Genomic DNA, 27,688 nt, shown 5'->3' with positions numbered 1-27,688 from the left:
CCTCAATAATGAAAGATAACTAATCGAAATGCCAAAACAAGTGGAACACTCCCTTAAATGCAGACCAAAAAACTTTAAACCAGTAGATTAAATTGATAGACCTTAATTTTGCTTTTCATACTAATGGGTGAATTTTTTTTTTAATTTTTTTTGGAAGGTTGTATCCTCTCTGAATCATCTTTCCTTTAATCATGGAGTTAGGCATCACGATGACTTAGAAAAAATCTTGAGTACTTTTGGCAACATCCATCCTTTCCTTTATTGTGTATGGCAGAAGAAAGAAAAGATAGAAAAGGAGAAAACTCTTTCTGGTAGTTCCAGGAGAACTACAAAGCCCCATTAGTTCCCAAACTAAGGACCCTGCATTTTATAAACAGATCCTCTAGCACTTCTCAGACCGCAAGTCCCAAATCCTCTATTTGAATTCAAGCTCTTAAGAGATTAAGGATTTTTTTTTTAATCGACTAGCATAGTAGGCACTTAATAAATGCTTGTTGATTTATTGATTTTTCATTAAAGCAGCAGTGGAAAAGGCCTAGATTTGCATTTTAAAGAAATATCCCTAAACTGTTTCATTCTTTATATTCTAGTACAGTATGAGGCAGAGTAGGCACCAAATATGAGTTTATTGATTGATTTTTCAATTAAGCGGTTAAAGTTTCTAGGGAAAGTAAGTTCAGTAGATTTCGTTTGACTTTTTCTAGTATTTTAAAGAATTTTTAAAAATTCTTTTATTTAATAATTCTTTAAAATAAAATAAAATATTTTAAAATTAAAAAAAAAATTGCATCCCGCCCCTACTAGAGCAGCCCCCACCGGCGGGTTGCCGGACTCTCTCAGGCTTACCAGACCAGGAATCGGGGCCTCTTTGCCCACCCGTACTCCGGATAGCTCCCGAGAGCCCCAATGTCCGTCAGTCCCCGGCCAGCGCTGCGCCTGGTCCGCGGACAGTGGAGCTGCTAAGAGGCGGGGAAGTGCATAGCGGCGGCTTCGACTACCGGGTTTCAACCAGGACGAAAGAAAAGTTAACTTTGAGGCGAAGCGCTGGTTTCTCGGCCGCGAGCCGCGAGCCGCCGCTGCCTCTTCCAGGAGCTGGACTGCCAACGGGTCGAGGGGGAGGGAGGCCGGTGTGAGGTGCAGTTCTCGGAATCCCGGGAGCTCGCAAAGCTCTGGGCAGAAAGCCCGCGAGTCGCGGCAGTAGCTTCAGCCCTCATCCTTCTGCAGCAAGAGCCGAGTCTACAGACTCACTGCTTCTGGGGCCATCGCCTCCCCTCCCATCCATACACCTAAGGCACGCTGGGCCTGGGCTGGCCCCCGCCCTCGGCCGCAGGCATCCAGGTGGCCCTCCCGCTCCCGGGGGGCCATGCCTACCTTGGGGTTGGTTAACAGCTGGTGCTCGTCGCGGTGCAGCAGCGCCCGGGAGTGGGACTCGGAGTTGTTGACATAGACCTGGACGCAGGGGTACTGCGAGGTGCCGCGGCAGTCGGCGCCACAGGTGAAGGTGCACTCGAACACCTCGGCTATTTGCTGCACCGACAGAACCGTGCAGTTGGCCGCCTTAGCTTGCAGGTCCTGCAGGGCGGGACTGAGCCAGCAGAAACCGAAGATGAAGAGCGACACGATGCCCGAGATGATGAGGAACAACCCTAGCCGGATGCTTTTGTCCTCCGCTTCCGTGTACTCGTAAGCCACCCTGATCTTCGCCATCGCCCCCGACGCCCCGGGAGCCCGAGCGCCTTCCTCCTCCCCCTCCCCTCCCCCCTCCCCTTCTCCAGAGCAGCCCGACAGCCTCCGGCGGGAGGAGCCGCCACCACGAGACAGGAGGGGAGTGGGAGGTGAGGGGGAAGAGAAAGAACAAAGGGAGCTAGCCGGGCTCCTGCCAGCGGGAGCGCCCGCCGCCCGCAGGGGAGCGAGCCCGGCCAGCCGAGCCCCCGCGTGGGAGCCCCCTGCGCTCCGCACCGCTCCGAGGCCAGACTAGAGGAGCTGGAGGCGGCCGCGCAGCCCGGCGCGCGTTCTGCGCTCCCTGCCCCTCCTTCCCCCTCCCCCGCCCCTCGCCGGGTGTTTCCCATTACTCCCGAGCGGCTCCCAGATTCCCCCCGGCCCCTCCCTGCCGAGATCGAGGCTGCCCCGGGCGGGGGGACTGGGGGAGCCGAGGCCGAAGGGCACACTGGAAGCTCTCGCGCTTCCCCTCCCCAGTGCTTCCCTAGCAGGGGCTGAGGCACAAAGGGTGGGAAAGAGGGAGCATTCCCCCCACCCAGCAGTTTTTAACCCTCCCTCTCCTCTCCCTCCTCAGACCCTGGAAGCACCAATGAGTACTTTTTTAATAGTGTCCGAAGAGTCGGGATAAAAGGGAAAGGCTGGAATTCCCGGGGCTGAGGCGAACAGAAGGGACAAGGCCCCAGCGGGGGAAAAGAGGCAAAGAAGCACTAACCCTTCTTCCTCTCCCCTCGGCAGAGACAGAGAGATTGGGGGAAATGGAGGTACTGGCTGACCAGCCCTGGGCAAAGACCCCCCAAAGCCTCCTCACACTTCGGGGAGAGAGAGCGCGACCGAGAGAGCGCACCTGGAGCCATCCAATCCCGAGCCAGCCAACGGGGCCCTCCCCCCCGGCCTCCGTCCCCGCCCCCGCCCTCCGGGGAGTAACGGTCTCGGCGCGAGCTAGCCCCGTCCCCGTCCCCGCCCCCACGGGCGTTCTAAACGGCCGCCATCTGCGCACGCTCGCGCGTCGTGGGTCCACGAGGCCGCCGCCGACTGCGTCTCTTCCTCTTGCTGGCGGCAGAGCCTCGGGGGCTGAGGATGCCTGTGGACCTGGGTCGGCTTGGAATTAGCCGGCGGGGGCTCGTCGTTCCGCCTCCCTTCGCAGCGGGGGGTGGGGACCGGGGCCCTTCTGCTGGTGGAAATCCAATCATTCTTGCCGCGGGGAGTCCGGGGGATGCCCCAGCCGCCAAAGTAATCGCCCCCTCGGGGCGCCCAAAGGTGTGGACGTGGTGGGGAGCAGGGAACGGGGGTGGCGGGAAGGGGGGGAGGGGAGAGAGTTTTCCTACGGGGCTCCCGGGCACCTGACTTCTTTCTCCTTTAGGATCTGCCCCCAAGCTGAGGAGCCGCTTAAGACCTTGGGGCTGCTGGTTTTGGCGTCCCGGAAACTCTGGGATCCACAGAAGGACTTTGGGGGAGGCGGGCCAAAGTTCTCTACTCGCACTCCAAATCTCCTTCCTCTTGTGGGATCTTTTGGGTTTTTTTTACTCATCTAGAGAAGCACCGTATTGTAGTGGAAAGAATGCTGAACTTGGAGCCAGGAAGACGGGCATTCAAAACCTTGTCTCGTTTGTCTTAGCCTTGTGACCTTTGGAGTGGCACTACCGCCGCGAACCTCGGTTCCCTGGTGATCCGTAAAGGGATGGATTAAGCTAGATGACCTTTGGCATCGTCCCTTCCAGATTTTTCAGTCCCTGTGTATACGATTTCTTCCCCATTTGTTGCTGTTGTTGTTGTTGTTGTTAGTCCAAGATGGACCCCTTTCTGTTCTGTAAACCACCAGCATTTTTCGTTGGTGAGGAGGAGGTAGGTTCTCATAGCAAAGATTCAAGTTAGGGCCTGATCTCTATTCAGAGGCACCTCCTCCAAGTACCATCAGCTCATAAATCTTTGCATAGACATTCACATTTTTATGATCTTGATCTCCTAAAGGACAAATGAACTTGGAATTTCTTACGATCACTCCTTGAGTCATTATGATCCTGATTCTTGCATTTTGTTTTCTGGCTCTCAAATTTTACCCGCGAATCTTCACACTTCTGAGAGGTGGGCAACCTCCCAGCTTTCCAGCTCTAAGCACTTTTTTGGTTGCAGCAAAGATTGAAATGTTAGACAACCTCACTAAATGCAAAGTAGATTGCAGGCTAGTGAACAAGAAAATAACAAATAATATAGTGAGAGAAAATGGTGCTGCTCAATTCTCATTTTTCTTCTGTTTCCCCCCTCCCCCTTGCTCAGAATGACCTTTGCACTGGAAGTGACACCCAGAATGGCTGACAGGGAGTTGATAGCCAAGGTAAATGTGGACCTAGTGGGAGAGCACCTAGTTGCCCTTGATGAATTGAAGTCGCTGCCCAGATGAAGTACATCCTCAGGTACTGAATAACTGGCAGGTGTGTTGGCCAAGCTGCTGTCAATGCTGTTTGAAAGGTCTTGGGAAGAGGTAGAGGTTTTGCAGGGCTTGACTTCCAAAAAAAGAGAAAAGTGGACCTACCAGTGATGTCGCAAAGTGACTTCTTGACTTGCACATGCAGTTCAAGAAGAGAACAGCAGACAAACCAGGCAAATGAATTTTACCTCAATTTCAGAGAAAATTCTAGAATGGAAGATTAAAGTGATGGTTGGTGAACTTCTAGAAAAGGAGCAATCACAAATGACCCATATATCTTCATTTGGAGGGTCATGCCACCCTCAACTTGTTTCCTCTTTTGATAGACCAAGGCAAAGGCATTGTTTCCTTAGAGTTTAGCAAAGCAAATCAACCAAAAATCATTAAGTGCCTGTTGTGTGGCAGGTGGTAGGGAATACAGAAGAGCTTCAATTCTATTTAGGGAGACAGTATGTATATTTGTTAGCATTTATAAAACAGATATACAAGGGAGTTTATGGAGCTAAGGGCAGTAGCAGGTGAGAGAACAAGCTTGAGCCTGGTAAGAAAGGAGAGCTTTCTAGGTTTGGAGAAAGGTCAGCTAAGAGATGAGAGGTATGAAGAGCAACCAGAAGGGTCTTTTGGCTTAGCTGTAGAGAACAGGAAGGGCAGTGATATACATATAATTAAAATGGAATTGCAGTATGAGGCCTGATTGTGAAGTTTTAAAAGCCCACCAGAACTTCACATATTTAATCCTAGAGGCCACTTTACCAGGGAATAGACAGACTTATAGCTTTCAGAGAACAGCTTTGGCCAGTGTGTGGAGGATGAATTGGAGAGGGGAGATTTGAGACAGGGAGACCAATTAGAAGGCTGTAGCAATTGGATAAGAGATGACTGGCTGGAATTAAGGAATTTTGTAAAGTAGCTTTTGATAGTCTTATGGGAAAGATGGAGAGAGACTAGGGAATAATCCAGTTCCATGGATTTTGAATGGTTGACTCAAAAGAATATTCTTATTAACAGTTCAGAGTTATCTTGGCTGGAGGCCTTGGTAGAAGCTTGGAGATCTATGATGGGTCTTGGGCCGTTGAACATTTTTATGGAGACAAACTTGAAATCCCATGGCAGTCTGGCATTTTTACAGGTGATTGGAGGGAAGCTCATGTATTCCATTACCATCAGGGACCCAAACTATTTTCTTTTTAAACCCTTACCTTCCATCTTGGAATCAATACTGTGTATTGGCAATGGGGGTTAAGTGACTTGCCCAGGGTCACACAGCTGGGAAGTATCTGAGGCTAGAGCTTGACTCTTAATGTACTGAGCCACTAGCTGCCCCCCACCCCCATCCCCATGTATTTTTCAAAAGCTAGACCATTAGGTGGAATGATGCAATGAAAGATGAAACTCAGTAGGCATAAACAAAGAGTTGCATTGGGTTCATGTAATCAGCTTCATAAGTACAGGAGAAAGGAAGCATGACTAGGCAACAGTGTCTTGAAAACAGATCAGTGGGATTTGGTGAACAGCAATGTAATATAGTAGCTCCAGCAAGAAGCATAGCTTCTAGAACTAAGGAGAATGGCGATGATGGTTCTTTGGTACCCTGCCCTGGTCAGTTCACATCTAGAATATTGTATTCCGTTCTTGGCACTACAGTTTAGGAAGGTCCTTGGAAGAAAAGACTCAGGAGGGATGATAGTTATCTTTAGCTATTTGAAGGATGCTTGTAGAGGCTTGATTAGATTTGCTCTGTTTGGCCCCCAGGGCAGATCCAAGAACAATTGGTGGAAACTGCAAAGAAGCAATTTAGGCTTGACTTGATTATGGGAACAGTCAAGAAATGCAATAGACTGCTTTGGGATGTGGTGGGTTCATCCATTGGAGGGCTTTAGGTCCTGAATGACCACTTATCTGGTATATTTTAGTGGGGATTCTCTTCTGGTATGAATTGAACTATGTCTAATGAGTCCTAAATTCTGTGACCCAGATTGTTTTCTCTGAATGAATCATTGTCTTGAAAAATCACTTTTGTCAGAATCATAATGCTTTCTGATAAATAAACATTCCCTTTGGTGTTATAAAAGCTGTTTTTTTCTTTAGAATATTCTGTTCTCTTTCTTTGTAGGAAGTAGTGTTGTGTATAGAGCACCAGCCTTGGAATCCCAAAGATCTAGGTTCAAAAGCATCTGACCCTAGGCAAGGAACTTAACCCCTTTCTACCCCAGGTTCATCATATATAAAATGGAGAAAACAATAGTACCTACCTTATTGTAGAATCATGTCCAACTTTCCCTTCCTCTTCCTGACCCCATTTGGCAGAGATTTTTTTGGGCAGAGATTTGCCATTTCCTTCTCCAGATAATTTTACAGATGGGGAAACTGAAGCAAAAGAGGCTAAGTGACTTGTCCAGGATCACAAAGCTAGTAAGTGTTAGAGGTTATATTTGAACCCAGGAAGAGGAGTCTTCTTGACTCCAGACCTTACATTCTATCCACTGAGCCCCACTTTAAATTACCACTTAATTTTCCAGAAGGGAGCAACCTAAAATTTTAAACCCTCTTTCAATAACCATTTTATATTCTAAATCTTCAAGAAAGTAAAGACAACTTTTAGGATATTTTCTCTGGGAAGTAGACATAATACTGTACATGGGGGGGAAATTATCCTTTCTCCAAATACTAATTAAAATTGTAGGGTTTAATTACCAAGAATTATTAAATTTTTGGAATTAATTGATTAATAAGATTCATTAAAAACACAATTTTTAAGAGATTACTTAAATCCTACCCTTCTAGGTTGGGACAAGATTGTTAATTACTCTGTTTCTAAGGTTCAGGTATGATTATCACCATTAAATTCTTCTTGTCTTCACCCCTTCTGTGTAGTTTGTGAGTCAGTAAGCATTTATTAAGCTCCTACTGTGTGCCAGACACTGCTAAGTGATGAGGATGCAAAAGAGGCCCTGCCCTCTAGGAGCTTTCAGTCAAAAGGGGAAGACAACAGATGAACAACTATGTACAAGTGAAATTGATACGGGATAAAATGGAGATGATAGATAGAGGGCCTAGGAAAGACTTCTTGGTTAGAAGTTGGCACTTAAAGGAAGTGAGGAGTCGGAGATGTGGAGGGAGAACATTCAAGGAATGGAAAATAGCCAAAAAAAAATACCCAGAGTCTAGAGAAGAAGGTCAGAAACCATGGCTTATTTCTCATGCTTTAGCACATATATGCTTATTTGTATGTTTTAGTAGACAATAAAACTGATGAAGTCACTCTTCAGCTAGTAAATAAAGATACCATAGATTAAAACAAAAACCAAAAAGTTGGAACTACTTTCCTATAAGTTGCTGATTTTGTTTAGTGGCCTTTACTAGTTCATATTTTTAGTGGAATTATTATCAAGTCAGATCATTTGCTTGGAGCAGCTAGTGGCACAGTGGATAGTGTACCAAAATCTGGAGTTGGGAGGACCTGGATTTAAATCTAGTCTTAGATATTTCCTAACTTGTGACCCAGGCTAAGTCACTTAACTTCATTTGCCTAGCCCTTTCCCTTCTGTTTTAGAGTTGTTATTAGGAAATAAAGTAAGCATTTTTAAAGAAGCTATTTGCTTCCATAAACGATAGGTCTACAATATTAAAACAAATCTCAAAACATTGCAATTTATTTTCAATATTCTACAGGAAAATAAGGCGACTGATGCTACTACAATCCAAAAATGTAAAAAAAAATAAGATGAGGAATTCTGTTGCAGGATTATATGGTATAGGGAAGAATTACAGAATATTTTGGTATGCTGGTACTAGAAAAGAATCAGAAAATTTGTTGGTAGAGTACTGATAAAGTGGCACCTTGATGGGTTTTTTGTTCTTGCTAATGAAAATTTTGGGGGGCATGTAATACTACATGCATAAATCCAGCAAATGGAAAAATGAAAAAATAATTGTTTCATCAACATTTTTAGTTAAAACTTTCTGAATAGGTTTTGGCTCTTTCTATGAGTGGTAAATTGCATAGGAGCAAATGAGGTATTTGAATGATATCACCTACTCTTTCTGTGCCATTTGACTTTTGCAGTGATATTCAGTTCCAAGACTCTTTAGATGATATAAAAGATATATTGGTAGAGAGTTCCTACAAATAAAATTGGAAGTTAATACATATCAAACTTTTCTTTTTCTATCACCCCCAAAATATCTATGTTTTCATTCTGCAGATCTTTTAAAACATTGCATAACATTTTTTACAAATGCTGGAAACCATCTTCAGGAATGTTCAATGATCTTAACTAGTATTCAAAGTTCATAGTATTATCTTTGATTTTTTTATGAGCAAAATAATATATGCTTTTATTTTCCAATATAATCTGACAAGAAAAAACAAAATACATGTTTTCTTTCTCTTTTTCCCCCCTTTGTTTCAGCAAATTATACTGGATATTATTCTAGCTGGAGAAATTTTAATTTTGAGTTTTCCAATTTTGGGTTAACTTTTAGATACTGATAGTTAAATAGCATAAATGTTTCCAGCATGCTGAGTCCCAGGAATTGGCCCTTTTCCTTTTCTATAAGTGTGTATGCTCTTCTATATTTGTTCTACTTAAACAAATTCCCTGCCTTTATCATTCAGAAGAAACCTTCCTTCCAAGTTCTTTATCCTCTTTTCGTAAATGTCATCAGCAGTATAACAAAGTATCAAACAACTTCCTGCTATTTCTAGACATTTATTTAGAAAAATTATATTGCTTAAATAAAGAATACACAGAGCATTTTGCTTTCAAAAGTCAAGTGAGTTTGTTATGATAATATTTTAAGTACTTCAAAGCATCTGATATCATCAGTAGAGGTCCCCCCCATGTCTAGAACAGGAGTTTGTTACAATTATTGAAAAAATATATATACTCAAGCGAATGTGCTAATTACATATAAAATATTAAGGTTTTTTAAATGAGGCAAGCAGTTACGTTCCATGTCCTATATGTTAATAAACTCCTTATAATCTAGCAAACTAAGTTTATTTGATTTTTGCTGTAACTGAACTCAAAATTTATTCTTCAGTATTCATTTAAGTTTATTTCCAGGAACCAAAAAATTATTCTGTGTTGGTTTGATTCCTTCCACTTATGCTGGGTTCACCTTAACACTTAATAACTAGGAACTGCCTTTCAACAAAATAAGAAGCTGGCTTAAGGGAGCCAGGAAAACAGCAGCCCACTCCTGGCCCTCTGCTCAGTCTTCTTGCAAAACCCATTCCTTACAGAGATCACACAACCTGTATTTCTGATGCAGAACATCAGTATAAGCGTTTGCTTACCTGGCAGAAGACAAGTCATAGGATCATGATTTTCAGCACTGGAAGGGAGCCTTGGAAGCCATCTAAGCCTTCCCCCTCATCTTACAAATGAGAAAACTGAGATAGAGGGAAGCGAAGGCACTTTTCCAGAAGGCCTCACAGGTAGTGAGTAGCAAATTGGAACCAGGTCCTCTGGACATGAAATCCTGCTTAAGTCGTTTTTTTGTATTTTTTGTTCACAAAAAAAATCCTTCGAAAAATGTTAAGATCTGGAAAAGATTATGTAGCCTAACCTCTTCAGTGTAGAAGTGAGGAAAGCAAAGACTCAAATTGTCTTGTTCAGCATCTCCAAGGATCATCTCTGAGGATAGGAGTACACAGTGTCCCCAGATAGCAACAAAGAAGGGTTCCGATGACCCCGAGAACCGTAACACTACAAGTCAATTCTAGCTTCAGTTTCCACATATAAAGTGGCAGTTGGACAAAATGATCAATGATGTGATTTTGAGCTCAAAATGATAACAAAAAGATCAAAGGGTAATCCAGCATTATGTAAGGAAGAGCTCTAGCCAGCATGGTGGATAGTGAGCTGGCCTCAGAACCAGGAAGACTTGGGTTCAAGTTCCCTCTCTTGACAAGACCCTGGTAATGAGCCAGGCCCCTTAACCCAGGGACTCGAAATGCAGAGAAGGTGCTGATCTGAATTAGTAGACCATTATCTCATCCAGGATGTAACCTACACTGATAAAATCACAGGGAATCCTCCTCAGGATAAGCTGACAAGTGACATTTCCCCAAGCTGAGTTTTGTTGCTTATTAATTGATTATGCCAGGGCATGTATTGAACTACATAATGGTTTATATATGAAAGCATAGATTCTAAATAATGACTAAATTCATTTACTATATGAATCTGAAATATAATGAGATACATAAGATTTGTTTTGAATTTCAAAGGGAAATTGAGGTACATGACTAATAAATCTGATATGATTACTGATGAGTATTTTAAAGACTATTATAAAGCTATTGCATAATTTTTCTTTAATAGGAAATATTTAACAGTTCGCTTTTCCCTTCTAAAACAGCTTGCCTGCCATGCAACTGAATTACATATGGTACTTGAAACCACATCTTAAAATAAATGTTCACCATGTAACAGACTTAAAGGTAGCTTCAAAACTAAACATACTGGCTGCCCCAAATCTTTTTATTTTTGTACAGAGGAAGAATGAAGCATGAAATTATATCTTTTTTCCTCATGTAAATTTTTGTTGATCTCTATGATTCTGCAAAATAACCTTAAATTTTAAATAAGTCCTTTCAATCTTTTGTTAGAAAACTAATAACACTAGACAGACATTATTGAGATCATTGCCCTTGGACTTAATATGAGACCATATTTATTTTTTAAAACTTTCAAAATATTTTATATTGCCAATTTTTCCTGTGTCCTTGTGGAATAGGTGGAAGCAATGTGAAACTGTCTTAAAAGCAAGAACATCAAGAATAGCTTGAGATAAAACCCAAACAACTTATCATCATTTTAGAGGCACAAATTTTAGAAACCATTAGGTTGGACAGTTGTTCAAAAATGGTCAAGAGGTACATTCTGGCATGATGTACATCTGAAAAAGCACCAAGTATCTTTAGTCATTCTTAACTATCCAGACAATGTGGAAATAAGACTAATTTTGTTTTCTGAAGAAATGTGGGGGAAATTGTTACTTCATAGTCCTGTAGATTTCATTATTTGACAGTATGTAGTGGCCACCATTAAGTAATCAAATGTAGAGTAAAAAAACCCCATAAAATAAGTAAAATTAATTGTTTCCCAAAGATCAGTGGATTTTGTGATCTCATTGATGTAGGTATCTCACTTATGCATATTCCAACCCATCTGTGACCTCCCATGAATCTGCTACAGAGAATCCACCCAACTGATTGATTGGGGGGTGGGGGAGGGAGAGAGGGCTATCTTCTAAATCTCTTTAAAAGAACTATGGGAGAAAAGTCATAGGGTATAAAAATTCTTTTAAGCATGCTGTATGAATGCCATAATTCTAAAGCTAATTATCTAAATTTCTTTCAGGTCAAAGTACTTTCATAAAACAAATATCTGAGTAGAAGAAAACAATTTAAATCAATGGAAGTAGCATGAATGAGTGCTAGCTTCTTAAGCATGTGTTGAAGGATTTGAATCTTGGCCCTGTCACTTGACTGCTTCAGCAGACTTGGGCAAGTCTCTCAAATCTAAAAATGACGGTGTTGTTGGTTGCATGACTCCCAAGATATCTTCCAGTTCGAATCTTGCAATCTTCAGAACGATAATATTTAAAATAATTAAGGATTTTTGCTTGATAATTTTTTTTACATTTTACCCCACATTATTCCCAATACCTATAATTATGTAGTTGCCCAACATAGATTTAAAACATGAAAACAATATTGTTAAAACTCACTATCAATAGAAAAGGCAAATTAGCCCAGCTGTGACAACAGCCTTTGCAGTGTTCTAGTTAAGACTTCTCCAGTGTCGGATTTCTGTGGCTATACCATTCACAGTGGAACCACTGGAGCAGGCTGTGCGGTTTTTGTCTTGGACTCCTTTTGGTAGTCTGGGGAAGTCCATAGACCCTCTTCTCAAGAATAATGTTTTTAAACAGTTGGAGGAAATGCTAAATTTCAGTGAGAGGTCTTTGAAAACTAGTCTTTTTTTCCCATCCAGTTCATTTCCCTCCCCCTCTCTCCAATCTACAGATGGACCCCTGGTTTAAGACCCAGGCTTTAAGAACTCTAACGATTTGAAGAATAAAGCAACAGAAGAGCTCCAAGACTAATCAACAGTGCAGAGGACAACAGGTGATATTTCTTTGAAGGTATAGCTCAAGGGATTAAATCATTCTAAAATCTATTGAGAATCTAGTAATATAAAGAAAGTAGATTTTTAAACTTTTTTTTGGTACTAGAATGGATAACTAGATTTCATAGAATGTTAGTAATCCTGATAATGAGTCTGCATTAAGACCATAGCTGGAAGGGACCTACTTATTAGTTTTCTGTTTTTAAAATGATGGTTTCATTAGAGGGAAGATGCTTTTAAAAAATTACTGATCTTGGAGTCAGGAGACCTCGGTTCAAGTAATAGTTCCATTTATTAGCTCTGTCTCAGTTTCTCATTTTTTAAAATGAGTTTAGCTGAGGGCTAGTTTTTTTAAAGCCCTCTGTAAATCTTTAAGCAGATTCTTTACCTTTGTGTTAAACTTTTTTTTTTACAGTCCAGTGAAGCCTATGAACACTTCAGAATGCTATAAATGCATAGAAGAAAATAAAATGGGTTTGTAAAGAAAACCATTTGGAAATACATTTATCAATTTAAAAAAGTAAAGTTCTTGGGCCCAATTTTAAGAATCCCTGTCTTAAAGCCCGATATAATTGGGAACCTCATTTTCTTAAAAAGGTTGCCCATTCCCTGCCTTTTACTTTGAAAAGAAGCATAACAAGGATTTTGGCCTCTTTTCATGACTTCACAACTCAAGTTACTATCAAAAGGAGTAAGCAATTTAAACTATAGTGAAATAGTTACAGAATCCATTTTTAACCTCATTTGAATACACAGGTACCTTAAGAGTATTTGAATGTTTGGAAGTACATTTTTTCAAACTCAATGATTATATCAGAATGAATTCAGGACTATAATACTGTGGCAGTACCTGAATCTCAGAAGCATCTGTTCCAATTACCTTTCCACCTCGCTGCCCTCTGGACTCTCATCATCCAGCTACACTGGTCCATTGGCTGTCCCTCCACTGCCTGCCTGCCTTCTCCAAATCTGAAATCCTCTCCTTTCCCCGTCCCTTCTCCAAGATCTTTTATATGAATATAGTTTGATGCACGTTGCCTCTTAGAATGTGAGCTCAGAGAGAGTGTGTGTGAGTGTGTTCATTCACACACACCTTTGTATCCTCAACACCACTTGGCCCGGCACAGAATGCTTAATGTGTATGACATTTTGTTGACTGAAAAGTCATACATTATTATATAAAGTTTCTCTCATTTCAAGGAGTCATATAACCTGCCTCCTTATAATTTAAGGACACTTGTATAGAGGAAAGCACATGGCCCACCTTTCATTTATACTATGTATGACCCCAAGTCACTTAACATCCCAGAGATTCTATTTCCTTACCTGGAAAATTGAGGGGGCTGGACTCGATGGCCTTCGAGGTCCTGATTCTAGATCTATGACCCTAATGCTTTCTGAAGCAATGGAAACATACATGGACAAGCCTTTAAACATCTGAAGATAGCCATTGTCTCCCTTAGTCAAGAAAACCCGAGTTCTATACACTTTCTGTGGGGCTTTGGGCAAGTCATTTGGCTCCAGCTGCCTCAAATTTCTTCATCTGGATTGTGTGGACCAAAGCAGTTAAGTATAATGCCTGATACATAGTAAGCAATTTATAAATGTTATCTATTAGACTCAACAATTCCAGTCCCTGCAAATGGCTGTAAAGTATTTAATATTTCCTAAAACTATCACTATTGCGGTCATCCTCTGGTTGCTTCATCAAAATCTGACACGTTGCCAATATTTCCTCACCAGGATTACAGTAGGATCATTCAATCCTGGAATCTAAAGAATGTAGAATCAGAACTTGAGGTAAAAGAGTCTACTGAAGTATCAAAATGGAACAAGTCAATGCTTATCCAGAGTGACTAGGGAAATGGAATACCTGAAATCAAGAGGGATCCGAGAAATTGAAAATAAATTAAACCACTTTTCAGGATGAAAAATTGTGCCCAAAGCCTTTTAAAATAATTTTATATTTGTATCCTAGAGGGGAAAAATATTGCTAGTGTTTTTTGGAACACAACCTGGGAAACAGCCTACTCCAACCTCTTCATTTTCAAGATGAAGAAATAAATAAGAAACTACAAAGGTTTGACTTGTCCAAGATCATTCAAATGGATGACAAAACCAGAACTAAATAAGTCTTCCAGATCCCAGCCCACTGCTCTATTTCATTGGACCATGTTTCCTCTCCTATATCTATATTCATAAAGTTTAACATTGTGAGCTTTTTGGAGTTTAATCACACTTGGCTCATAGTTGAGCTCATGGTCAACTATACTTCCTATGGCTTTCTGGCCCCCCAGGAACTGTTAACCAGGTTTCTGCCCATCCTGAAAGTTAATGTAATTGAATATCTAAACTTAATTGTGAGACTTACATTAATCCTATGAAAGGTCTTCATAGTATTAATGTCAAGGTAAATGTTAATCTTAAACCTGTTGTCTATTCTGTTAGCTACACCTTCCAGCTTTGAGTCATTGAGAAATTTGGTAAGCAAGCCTTGAGTGCCTTCATCTAAAGCACTGAACAAGGCAAGGTCAAGGACAGTCTTATGGCATACTTCTTGAGATCCTCCCTCCAGGATGACATCAACCCAGTAGAAACAACACTTGGTACGTGTGATCTGATCCCCTGATGCCTTTTTTCCTGGCACCTCTTGGCATAAAAAGGATCCATGGATTATTAGGCAGACTAATGTTTTGTATAATCCCAATAATGTTGGTGCTACTAAGCAAATAAGGAATTGTTTAAGGCATCTTTCCAGCTTTATATAGTCCTATGTTTAACTGCCACACAGGTGCTGGGAGGGGATAGAAAGAGTTGGAAGAAAAGAAACTTAGAGGAGGAGGGATTTAATGTTTTCAAGTAGCAAAGAGGAGGAGGAAGAGTGGGGGGACACACCAAGCTTTAAGGTTTCTTTAAAATACAGAGAAAAAATTAATGAACTGAAATTATTACTCTTCAGTAAATTATTTTAATATTTTAAAGTGCAAATAGTTCATCCTGTTTTTGAATAGAGCCTATTAATTTATGTATTTGAAGTTAAAGGCATTTTCAGAGACAGAAAAAAGGGGTAGAATATTCAACATTCTATGTTCTAATCGATTTTAAAAGAACAATCCCTTAGTTTTGGCATGCCATGGAAAATCAATTTTGCAGTGTCAAACTTCTGAAAATCATTTTATAAATAATTTTATAAATAAAGTAAAACAAAGGCTTTTGGTGGTTCTAATTTTAGGTTAGCTATTTTGAGGTTAAGATTTTTTTTAAGGAAAAAGAAATCTAATTAGATTTAGAGTAAAAAATTGTTGTTAATACATATACACATCTTTTAAATTTAAAGATTTTAACAGGATTAAACTGAATGATAATATGGAATATAATGTCAGCTTCAGGGCATTTGCTGCCTGCCACAGATGCATGCTCATTCAAATCCCTTCTCTAAAGAAGTAATGTAATAATTATAGATTTCCATCAGTTTAAGAAAACACAACCTGAATTTTACTTCGAGACATTTTCTTTTGAACTTTATATATTGTAAAATATTTGGTTGTTTGTAGGCAATCTATTTTGTTTTGAAAGAGAGCTACTAAATAGAAAATTGCATTAGAAAATTTTTATAGGGTGATTAGATAAGAGAAAATCTTCACACACACACACACATACCTTGCTCCTGATATGATACTGGGTGCCCCAAAAGTCTTAGTGTAGTTTTAAGATTTAAAAACTTAATGGCTTAAAACAGCCCTGACTTGGTCCTTGTGAAACCTATTAAATTTGTTTAAAGTTCTTTTTGTAGTATCAAAAAAGAATTAGGATCAAATTTTTCCATTGTGGTTGTAAAGTTGTGGCTTCTGAAAGTTCTATTTTGTATTCAGGAAAAACAAAGATCTCATATTGCCCCATGTGTCCCATCTGGTTTTAGATACCATGGAGGAATTATATTTTTCAATGAATTAAACATATTCTTCATAATGTAGTCTTGATTTTTTTTTTAACGGATGCCTAGAATTGTACTACATTTGTCATAAAGTATTGGGTCCTGTGAAGATCATTTGCACCATAGGTAAATTTTAAGTACTGTTTTAAGAATGAATTAACTTTTCTGCCATGAAGTTGCTTTGGTTTAAAATGTTCATTTTCTCTTATCCCAAAATATATGCAGAAATGTTGAAGATAAGTTGCTATAACTCTGGTAGATAAAAAGAGCAATGTCATTTGTGTTTAATTTAAAAACATTGGATAGATGACAACAAACTGTTTTTCTACATAGAAAAATAGGCGTAAAACCTAGAATTAAAAAAAAAAATAAACTCACATTGTTTTGCTGTCTTTTTCTTGATTTAGTAACAACTCTTAGTCTTCAGGCATTTAAAAATACATCTTTAGATGGGAAAGAACTCACAAAAGGAAAAATTGTGAAACTGCACAGTGAAATGGAAGAGTAATTTTCTCATGATTTTGTTTGGGCTTCCCAGTACTTGTGAATAAAAACCTTTAGTCTATAAATAACCATGGAATTTTAAGGTGGTAAAATATCTGCTTGAAAGTAAATTGTTATTACTTTAAAGGAAACTCTTTTTGTTTAGCCCCCAAGAGTGTTCAGGGTATTTTATGTCAAATGCAACAATGATCCATATTTTTTCCAAGTTTTACATTTTATTCTTCTGGTACTAAGACTTTATTTTTTGACCTATGTGTGAAATGGTATATGAATTCATTGAATTTTTCAGCAGTTAAAAGACTTGCTTTTTTAAGTCTCTTAACTGCTAGATACCTTGATATTTTTAAAAACTTCCAACAGGTATTCTTTTTCTCCACTTTTCATTGCTGAAGAAATGACTTCACAATCTCAAATCAAAGTCCACACTGCAGTGAGGAGAGCTTTTCTACTTTATTACAAAGAGAAGAAGCCTTTATGTGGTCAGAAAATACAAGATTGATCTTTTTTTTTTTCTCTTCCTATGAAACGCTGCTGTTCAAACAGCCAGAGTGAATTGTCTCAGTTCACTTCTTTAAGTCCCATCACATTCACTTGGGTATGGATGTCCTTGGCTGCTGAAAATCTGGCCCTTTAGTGCACAGGGCGACAAAGGAGTCCCCTGACCAGCAGTTCCAGAATGTCCCGTTTTCATATATTGCATCCATGCACACCTCCTAAAAATGAGGTACAGCAGGGCAAACATTTTCCAAAATAGATGTCATATATATAATATATACACATTCGTACATACATACCTTTATTCATGTGATGTCCAAAAATTTAAAAAAAATGTACACATTTATTACAAAATCGTAACAAAGACTGGACAGTGTTTTGCTCATTCTGGAAAGATGAAGCTCAGTAATAACACAACCCTAGAAACCATCCAGAGGTTGTGGCCATATCTTTCTTCTAAACAGTCAGATATTCTTGCATTTAAGCTTGGCGAAAAACTGCCTTTCAAAAACAGAAGGGAGAAGTAAAATGAAGGAAGCAGACCTTGCTCATCTTTCCAAATGAAATACGAGAAGGATCTTCACATAAAAATGCACAAACATTTTTTTTTATTACCAATAGTGCTACAATGAACAATGCAAATTTTGTTGTCTAATTTTTTGGGATTTTTTTTGTTTTTTTTTTCTGGGTTTTTTTTTTCTTTTTTACATTTTGGAAACTATGTGGTAAACTTTGTCAGTGTACTTTTTTGTCATTACAGATCAATGTCTGCTGTCCAAAAAAAATGGAAAAATTCAGACCCTGCTCAAACTAGAGAAAAACAATTACAAATTTAGTTGTTGGGCAGCACATAATTAGTAAGGCAGGACCTCAAATGGTGACCCTTTGCATGAGCCAATTGCCAGATCCTCAAGGAATTAAAACCAGGGTGCCTGAGCCACATCAGTTCTGCAGTTATGTTGAGTATTGTGCTGAGACAGCCATACCCCAAGAAAAGGGAAGTCTTTAGAAGGCTTGCTGAGCAGGGTTGTAGTTGAAGGATGATGGCAGATGAGGCCTTTCTTCTAATTTGTCATATTCCAGAAGGAACTCCTATAACAGAAAAAATTTAATATTTAGAAGATTTTATTATGCAATCCTCTTGGTTGCATCTTTTTTGCCAGAACTGCATTTCTAGCTATACACAGAAAATAAAACATTCACCTCCACTCATCTACCATTTCCTCTCAAGTAAAATGCCACTTTGCAGAGAGGTTGAGTATATGGTATCTATTTGATGAATGAGGGGAAAACGATGTGAAGAAAGGGCTTTCAGTTGGGAAAAATAGGTGGCTCTGTAGAATGCATGGATAAGACCTATTTCTTTGTTTCAGTAGGGTTTCTATCATCCAAATTGTAATTGACCATTACTTGCCCCACACATGAAAAATGTTCATAGCAATACAATAACAATACAAAAGGGTCTACTTGCTTACTGTATTTTAACTGCCAAAATGCTGAATGAATGTTTATGGTATTTAAATTACTAAACATTTTAAATGGGATATCAAAAAATGCCCTTCAGCATATGAGAAGTCACTTTTTAATTTGCTTTAAATCTATACACCATTAAGTAAGACCTGTGAAAAACCATGAAATCTCCCCTGTCTCCAGACGTCCCATTTTATAAACCACATGCCCTGAAAAGAAAAGACACAGTGGTTTGTTCAGGTTTTAGAATGCTCACTATCAAATGTGTATTACATTAAAAAACAAATATTCTGTCTTGAAGATTTATTTACAATTCTCAAAAAACTACCACTTTTCATATTTTCAAAACTAAAATATGGCCAACAGTCTTTATTTTGCAGAAAAGATCTCCTAGAATTATGAATTCCATTGTCTGAATTTGGTTAATTTATATCACCCTGTTATTAAACTGCATGTAAGTTTTAATAATTAAGGACACTTACAGTTTTTATGTTGCCTCAAAAAACTTAAACCACTTCCATAATACAGTACAACGAAGAAGTGACTGAGGTAAACGCAGACCTTTACTTAGAGGTCTGATTTCGATTGGACTCTTTCCACTGCCTTAAAAATTTTTACTATTTGTGAAATTAAAATGAAAATTCAAGACCTAACTGCAAAAGTTCACAAATATATCTTAAATGTTCTGTTGTGCAGGGAACTATTAACCAAAATTAAACTGCTAAACTTTTCTTCCAGTTTGTTGACAGATGTTTAAAAATAAGGTCTGTTGTGGTAAATTTCATCTGAAAGTTGACTCTGTACTCTAGTTGGGGTAACTAAGCCGAAGACATTATACTATTTGCTTAGCAGTAAATAACACTAAAAACATTAAAATCAAATTTGTTTAAAAAAAAAAAACATCTTTCTAGGAGTTGAAAGGCTTTGAAAATAGTGTGCATTGTGTATTTTCAAGTTTGGATAGTTAAATATGTGTTAGAATTTAAAATAGACCAGTTCTAATATCCTCAAGGAAAATCTGTTTAAACTAACTGTGTGCATGAACCTATTATATTTCAAACTAATCCTCCACAATGTAATTCTTATTTATATGAGATTATAAAACTGAGTCAAACTTTTCTTGCATGTATGCATCTCTAATGATAATGTTATTTATAAGGAGATTATGTTAAGTTGCCCTAAGTTTCGAAAAACCCTTTTCGTTCTGGTCTATAGCATTTAATAGGGCAAAGATCTAAAAGGTTTATTTTTCCATGATCATTAGTATTCTTAAAAACAAGTCATTTAAATGGTAACTATCACATATGATCCTCCTGTTTGGAACAAGTTCCAAGGAGTTCAAAGTATCTTACCTAAGATCTCCTTGATGACTATAATAATAGTAATACCCACATTCAGCATTAAGGATTTAAAAGGGGGATAGGAAGGATTATGAATTTCACTTCTCATAGATATCAGGTCTATATTCCCTTAGGTTTCTCATAACTGAATGACTACATTTGAGTAATTATGAAGTCACTTACATAATTAGAATATAAAGAGACTTTTATTAAAGTAATTATTCATGAGAATAACTATGGAATGTTATCTCAAGCCATCCTCATTTGTAAAAATAATAATATAAGAAGGGTTAGGGTTCATGAAAAATTGCAGTAAATAAAATAATACATATTTTGGCAAAGTAATATAACAAAGGGGGGGGGGTGAACCAGTTCCATTGAATAAAGTACAGTAAAGTCATTACTATAGGATTATTAAAAGGCATGAAATGAGATTGAAATAATAACTGCTTGAGTATTTTGAAAAACCTGATTTTTCAAATAACTTTCCCTTGTGACTAAAGAATTGTTCTTATTTTATATGGGTTACATATACTGTTGAATTATCACAAAATATTATAATCCTAAGTATTAATCCATATAAAAAACTGAAATTTCTTGGAGTATGTAAAATAAGGAATCAGTTAAAAAAATTTCTTCAGATGTACTGCCACATTTTACTTGAAAATGCATTTGTGCAAATCTCTCAGGCCTACCTCTAAAAGAAACAGAGGTCTTTTAAAAAAATATCTGGACATTTTTGAGTACACTTTAACCCAATCACTTCCTACAGATCTAAAGAGAATTGTTTGTTGTAAGAGAAAATTGCCTTGTTCGGTTATGTTCTAAAAACAGGAGTATTTACATTTTCATTAAACTTGTTAACAAGGGAAGGGAAAAAGCATTAAGTACCTCTGCTGGGCCCTGTGCAAATATCACAGTTGCTCCTCCAAGGAGTTCCAAGTATTTTATATACATTCTCCTTGACAAGTATAATAATAAGGGTACCCCAAACTTCATAGGCAGAAGCCAACCTGCTTGATGTGACAACATGTCTAATTTCCTAGGTTTAAGAATGCTTATCGCTGATGGCTTGCAGTTATTGGGTACCAAAGTCTTCTGGTTCCTAGGCCAGTTACCCTGGGAATGACTCACATTTCTTTAAAATGTTAAACAGAAGCCAATGAGAAAAGTTTTAATTGTTGGATAATTCCTTAAAGCTGAAAATAATCTATTTCAGGATTCATATTTTGATGTGAACAAATGAAGTCAACTTAACTAACAACAAAGTAAAAGTAAATGATCATACTGTAAAGATTATGTTGCATATTCCTAATGCAACAACTTTACAAAAGATTTCCAAAGAAATGGGGAAAAAATTATTCTATTCATGATTCTTTTTTACCCTATTACACAGCTCAAGTTTTGGAAAGGAAATGCAAAGGGAAGGAAATAAATTCTTAGAATTATAGGATCACATAGTTGAAAAGTGCCTTCAGAGATCATAAAATTCAACCCTTACCAAAAGGATGACTCCCCATCTACAAGATCCCCCTTTCAATGTTCTAGGAGCTCAGTTACTTCCCTCAAAAGAATAATGCTTCTATAATATGCTAGGGACAGCTCTGTTAGGAAGATTTTTCCCTTAGATCCCAACTCTTCTCCAAGGTGAAGCAAAGTAAGTTTAATCCCTTTCCCACATGTTCTAAAAGATTCAAATATGAAAAAAATAAAATTGAAGATAAGATTTGTTAAAGAAAAACAATGAAAACCTTTTTGTCAAAGTGTTTACCTAACTGAGGAATTTCTTCCATAGGAGAATGAAGTCTTAATTCTATGCTAAAGTTGATATGGACAACTGAAATATGGATAATGGCAGTGAATCTGCCACTCGCCCAAACTGCTATCTGCTTATTTAAGAAAAAAAAAATTCCTTTAGCCTGAACTGTCCAATTATGTAATTTCCTATTTTACTTATTAGTAACATCAATTTTATAACAATTTTACTCTCTAGAAAGATTGTGTAACACAAATATTTAGCAAAATGGCTTCAAAAATGGCAAGAAAAGATAGTAGAGAATCTCTGAACCTGGCATTATGCTAATGAATAATTTAACATTTTAACAAATTGATATTGTGTATCACATGACTATGACCAGTAAAAGACTGTCTAAAACCTTAAAATAAGAATTAAATAGCTGAATACCACATTATATTATCTGTGGAGCATTAAGAGTTTTTAAAGCACTTCAGCACACACTGTTTTGAGAATGAAATGTTATTTTAAAAATAAAGAGACTTTTGTTTCATATTTGTTGTTATCTTGTGAGACATCCCTCTTTTTCAAAATGATCATATCATTTACTAAATATTTCTATCCCAAATTACTACTGGCATTTTAGGTTTTTCTTTAAAAAAGTTTTCCTATTTGTCATTTATACAACCTTAAAGAAAACTGAAAAAGTGAGCAAAATTCTTTGATTAAAGGTTTTTCTTAGCAAAAGTTCTCCATGATAATGCAGACAGTGGAACTACAATCATGACAGATTATTTTAAAATGTTCTTGTGCTTCTGTGAGTTTACCAATGTTGATCAAAGAAAATAAAAGAACAATACCCACAATGCCACAGCATTCAGAAAATTTGGAACATCTTCCCCATACCAGTCCAAATGACCAAGTGTCCAACTTTGTTTATATTTTTACATTAAAATTGATTCTACTTATTAAATTTCTTTAATCATGTCAATATGCAGTACATTATTGTTTCAAAAAGTCTAGGAGCAACCCCAATGTATAATCAATTTATTTTGTTACTTAGAGTGGGAAGAAAAATCTTCAGATGAATGAAAACTACTTAGTATTTGAATTAAAGAAGAAATTAAATAGCAAGTATTACTTGTAAGACTTTTTTTTTTTAACTATGTCTATCCTACACATTCCTTAATAAATATTTTCTGGAGCTTTACATGACACATAAGAAAAGGACCTACATTCAATGTGTGGTCAGTTTGATGCACTATAAACATTTTTATTAGATAACCTCTCACTCATCCTGTGTGAATTTGATAATACAGTGAATAGCAAACATTACAATAGTATGGTCATAGTGATGTAATAATAAAGAATGCACCTGCAAATCGTAAAAACATTACAAAGAAACTGGTATGACACAATACATTCTAACAGAATCCAAAAACCACATAGATGAACACTATTTGGGGAGGAAAGTCACATAAAATACTCATAGAAAATTTGGGCAAATATGCCTATTTGAGACACAGACACAAGTATGAGCACTTTAATCCAAATAGCTCTACCCTGGCTACACAGAAAGAATATACATAAACAAAGGACCACTTACTAGCAGCAGTTTCTTTGGAATTTATCTTCCTAATCTCGAGGCAAAGAGTTCTAATAAAACATAGTACAAGGAAATATCATGGATTTTTCTTGAAGATATGCTGCTTCATGACATAAGTTATTCTTTTCTTACCTTGTGCAAATGCACTATCAATGTAATAAGTAATGAGGTGACACTTTGCCTTTGACATTAAGAGGACAAATCTTTAAAAAACAGCATTTCTAAACCCTTAGAATTATCAAGAATCTGCATTCAGGAAAATCCCCAATTTTGGATTTAGCATAGAAGAATTTATTCTTTTGTATGATGCTGGATTTGAGTATAATAGCATTTTGTGAAAGCAAAAGCCAATTTTTTAGGTTGAGACAGGAAAATGATGTGGTATCTGGGACAAGTACATACCTTCCAATAGATTTTATTAGGAAAAGTCCTGGGAGGGTTTGTTGTTTATTCTGTTTTGAGAAACCATATGCCCTTTTCTCCAATATGCTGCGTTTTACCTATAGTTTTATTCTTCTGGATTAATCTAATTTCTTTCTTTTAAAACAGTTGGTAAAGACAGACTTAAATAACTTTCACTGGAATGAGTAAAATGTTGATGTGTAAAAATATGCATATATTTTCATTAAGTCTCAATTTGTTTAAGTAATAATATAAGAATACATGGCTTTGGGATTGCAAGAGGGTATCTTTATTTTACAATTCAGTAGTCACAAAAAAAATATATATATATTTCAAATGTTACCAGGGCTTGTGCAAAATTACAAAATCTCTTTACTAGGCTCAATCATTTTCCTAACTATTGATGATATGAATTGTTTCAAGGCTCCCTCCTGGAGTCTAAAATAAAGTCACACAAGGAAGTGGAGACAAAAGATTTGCTAAATATCTGGCACATTATTGGAATGGATGTATTGGTACATATACATAAACAGATAAACAGGGAGGTTTAAAAAAAAAAAAGCTTAGATTCATACATTTACACATTTGCACAAGGAAAAAAATATACCTTAGCTACTTTCCTCCAGTTAAGACAGTCAAAGAAGTAATATGTTCCCCTCTCGTATGTATTGGTTTTCATTGCTGGTTCCATGCCTGGTGCCCTGGTAATCCATACTCGTTCTTCTTTGTGATATCTCCAATCTCGGTTAAAACTTTTAATTTTAAGAGAAAAAGAAAATTATTTTTTTCCTGTTAATCATTTTCTATGAAATTTTACTTAAGACATGTAAATTCTTTTGGAACTTTTCTAAGAAAAACAATAAGAATAAAAATGCAGACCCAAATCGGTTTCATCTAATCATTTTGCATTACTAATTATACCTTTATGTGATGTATAAAAAACTTTTTCTTAGCATTTTTTTGTCAGTAAAATGTTTTTACAAGAACTTTTTATTGCTACTGAAAATTAAATAAAAAACCACCACCACCACAAAAATAGGAGGGAAAAGCCTTGAAAATAAACTAAGTATCTGCCAAATGATTTAGGAAATAATTTTTAGCTCACATTTTAATTATCAATTTATATACAATAGCAATAGTATGACACTAGTTACAGTTAATGATGTTTGACTTTACTGGCTACTATGTAGAGAGCACTGTGCTATGCACTGACGATGTGAAAATAAAAAATGAAAATAATCCTTGCCCTTAAGGAGCTATATGCACTTATAAGCAGTAAATACAAAACAATATATTTTTCAGGAGGCCCTAGCAGCCAAGGGGCATGGAAAGGCCTCATGTAAAAAGGGAGACTATAACGTATTCTCATGGAGGACCAGCCTACAGAAAGGTGTAATGTGTGGGGAGGAGCACAGGATTACCCTGACTGAACCATGGAGTTTGTGAAGGGAAGAAATAAGACTGGAAAGCTAGGTTGAAGCCATGTTGTGAAGGGCTTTAAACCAGTTTGAGAACTGGAACAACATGGTAAGGTGGGTGCAACAGTTTTCAAACAACAAAGATTTGCTTTAGATATTCTAGGTACTGCTAGTCTGGTATCTGTGGGTAGGATAGACTGGAGAAGGGAGGCGAGGTAAGGGAGGCCCACGTGGAAACTTCTGAAATAGCACAGCAGACAAGTTAACGATTGACTTAAGAAAGAGAAAGGTATAGATGCCAAGGGACATTTGGACAGATTTACTCAGTAACTGATAAAATCAACTATTTGTAAATACAATCTATTTTCATGACTGGGAAACTGACTATATAAAATCATAAAAATAGAATGGCTAAAAATGTCCACTCATGACAATCCTTATATGACTGAATTCATTTTCATTTGTGATATGTGACTGATCCTAAAACTGGCATAAAGAATAAATTAATCTGACCCTTCAGAATTCATTTGAGAATTTAAATACCAGCAACTTTCATTAAAACAACAGAAAAACATTTCCCATAAGATAAAGTGGACATATTTTTTAGAATCTTAATATGTTTTTACAATCTTCTCATAAGTACAAAATTTACTTTTAGAAAAGGGTAAACAGAATGAATTCTGATCCTAGTATACAAAACATACAACAAAGAAGTGTTAATGGAGAAATTGTAACATGAGATCTAATCTTTAGGTAAACTGACAAGGGAGCAGTAAGAGACAGATTCAAAAGGTCTGGGGAGAGAGAGAAAAGCTTCTTTTCTTAGGAAATCGGTGAGGAAAAATTCAAATATTTCTCAGACGGCAATAAACACCCCAAATTTTCATTTTCTTAAGAAAAAATATTTACTAAAATTAAAATTAACTAACTAAAATTAATGAGCACCTTTATAAGAAATTGAGACTCCTAAATCTAATCATCTTTTATAGAAATAAGGAGGACAAAATGCTAATATAGTTTACATGGTAGTCTATAACATACAACCAACCATGAGTATAGAGCACTGAATAAAAGCTGTTCTTGGGTGGATATCAAAATAATGGGAAAATACCACAAATTGTTTAAGGAAATAAAAGGACCAACTGTTTTCTATTAATTATTATTCAACTTGGCTAAGAGAATGTTGAGGATGAGAATCACTCATAGTTGGACAAACTTGAACCTTTCAAACATATTAAAGCCTCACTCACTTTCCCTTTCCTGTGTATCTAAGATTGTTGCTTGGGTGTGCTTTAAATAATCTACTGTTTCTTCCCTTTTCTTGATTTTTACTATATGACCACCAAATTATTCAAAAAAAGCAAAAGTCTTAACATAAAACAAAGAGACCCTATTTTAAAAGGTTCAAAAGGATACAACATAAATTGAAAAACATGGGTAGATAGTCAAAAATGTAGCAGAACCAAGAGAATCAAAAGATTTGGGTAATTTGATTATAATTCCAGTAATTTATGTAGCTTTAGAAGCAACAGAACTTTCCTTTGTACTAGGTAGGCCCAGCAGAAAGGAAGGACTTTTTCACTCCAGTTCTCATGAATTAACATTAACTTGATCTACTTCATCTTTTGGTCAAACTCATTCTCTAGCAAATGATTGAGTTAAAGCTACATATTAATTATGCTCAATTCAATGTGAAATTCAGGCTGCAATTCATTTTTTAAATAAAGCTTTTATGATGTATATACCATTATTCACATAACTTATAATTTGAATATAACTTATTTGGTATTTTAATTATAAAAGTATAATCAATGAACTGCAGACTTGGGATAATTTATTATTTCTTTCAAAAGATAAACTAGCAATCATTATTTAAAGTACTTTGCTTTAAGATTCCCACAGTGACTGACTCCTCTATAATACAAAAATGATCAAATATTTTGAACATACAGCTCTACTGCTGCTAAAAGCTGTAATACGTCTCCTCCATTCATGTAATAGAGATAGAATAGTAGATCTTCTCCATATCGGCCCAGTTTTATTGCAGCCAGCTATAAAAGAAGAATATTCAAATAAAAAATCAAGAATATAAGTCAAGGGTAAGTATTAATATTAAAAAGCACCATTTTGAAAATGAGAACATAGAGTATTTTTTAACTTTGCAGCATGTTCTAAACTGATCACAGAGAACTACAATTCTAAAATAATTTTTTGCTTACTGGGATTTCCCCCACCCCCAATCAAAAAAGGATGGAACAAATACTTATATTTTATCTGACTAATATGATTTTCAAACTTTGGTTTTTACACTGGAAGAACATTTCACTTAAAAATTTGAATTGATGAAGTAAGAGCTTTAAGATTTTAAGAAAATTTCTTACTACTACTATAACCTGAATATAACCTATACTACTGAAGCAAATTACATTTATTTATTTATTGGGGGCAGAGAGGAAAGGAAGTGCAGAATTATAATTTTATTCAAGTACTAAATAC

At 37.1% G+C, this 27,688-nt stretch overlaps 2 protein-coding genes and 1 long non-coding RNA gene across 22 annotated transcripts in view; 1 reads left to right on the top strand and 2 right to left on the bottom strand.

Moving 5' to 3' along the window:
* Window positions 1-1,841, bottom strand: part of KCNMB4 (potassium calcium-activated channel subfamily M regulatory beta subunit 4) — a 120,635-nt gene extending 118,794 nt beyond the window's left edge. For both annotated transcript variants that reach the window (XM_001362953.4, XM_056800731.1), the window contains exon 1: window positions 1,372-1,841. In XM_001362953.4, the coding sequence (XP_001362990.1) occupies window positions 1,372-1,707 (336 nt within the window). In that variant the 5' untranslated portion in view covers window positions 1,708-1,841. The remainder of the gene's footprint in view (window positions 1-1,371) is intronic.
* Window positions 1,842-2,673: 832 nt separating this feature from the next.
* On the top strand, window positions 2,674-16,595 carry LOC103102064 (uncharacterized). 4 transcript variants are annotated; one of them, XR_001624677.2, is made up of 3 exons: window positions 2,674-2,976; window positions 12,186-12,287; window positions 14,032-16,595. It is a non-coding gene; the product is annotated as an uncharacterized LOC103102064 (long non-coding RNA). The 4 variants fall into 4 exon arrangements; XR_472343.2 differs by having other exon boundaries at window positions 2,678-2,976; window positions 12,704-16,595; XR_001624679.2 differs by having other exon boundaries at window positions 2,687-2,976; window positions 12,186-12,304; window positions 12,704-16,595.
* Window positions 16,596-17,157: 562 nt separating this feature from the next.
* The window catches only part of CNOT2 (CCR4-NOT transcription complex subunit 2), a 207,503-nt gene continuing 196,972 nt past the window's right edge, over window positions 17,158-27,688 (bottom strand). For all 16 annotated transcript variants that reach the window (XM_056800718.1, XM_056800722.1, XM_056800729.1 and 13 more), the window contains 3 exons: window positions 27,143-27,243; window positions 24,382-24,526; window positions 17,158-18,313 (listed from right to left, as the gene is read on the bottom strand). In XM_056800718.1, the coding sequence (XP_056656696.1) occupies window positions 18,227-18,313; window positions 24,382-24,526; window positions 27,143-27,243 (333 nt within the window). In that variant the 3' untranslated portion in view covers window positions 17,158-18,226. The remainder of the gene's footprint in view (window positions 18,314-24,381; window positions 24,527-27,142; window positions 27,244-27,688) is intronic.

Source organism: Monodelphis domestica, chromosome 5, assembly GCF_027887165.1.
Source record: "Monodelphis domestica isolate mMonDom1 chromosome 5, mMonDom1.pri, whole genome shotgun sequence".
In the NCBI taxonomy this organism is placed as follows: domain Eukaryota; kingdom Metazoa; phylum Chordata; class Mammalia; order Didelphimorphia; family Didelphidae; genus Monodelphis; species Monodelphis domestica.
Note: the sequence above shows the minus strand (reverse complement) of the source record. Positions and strands in the feature narration are given on the sequence as shown.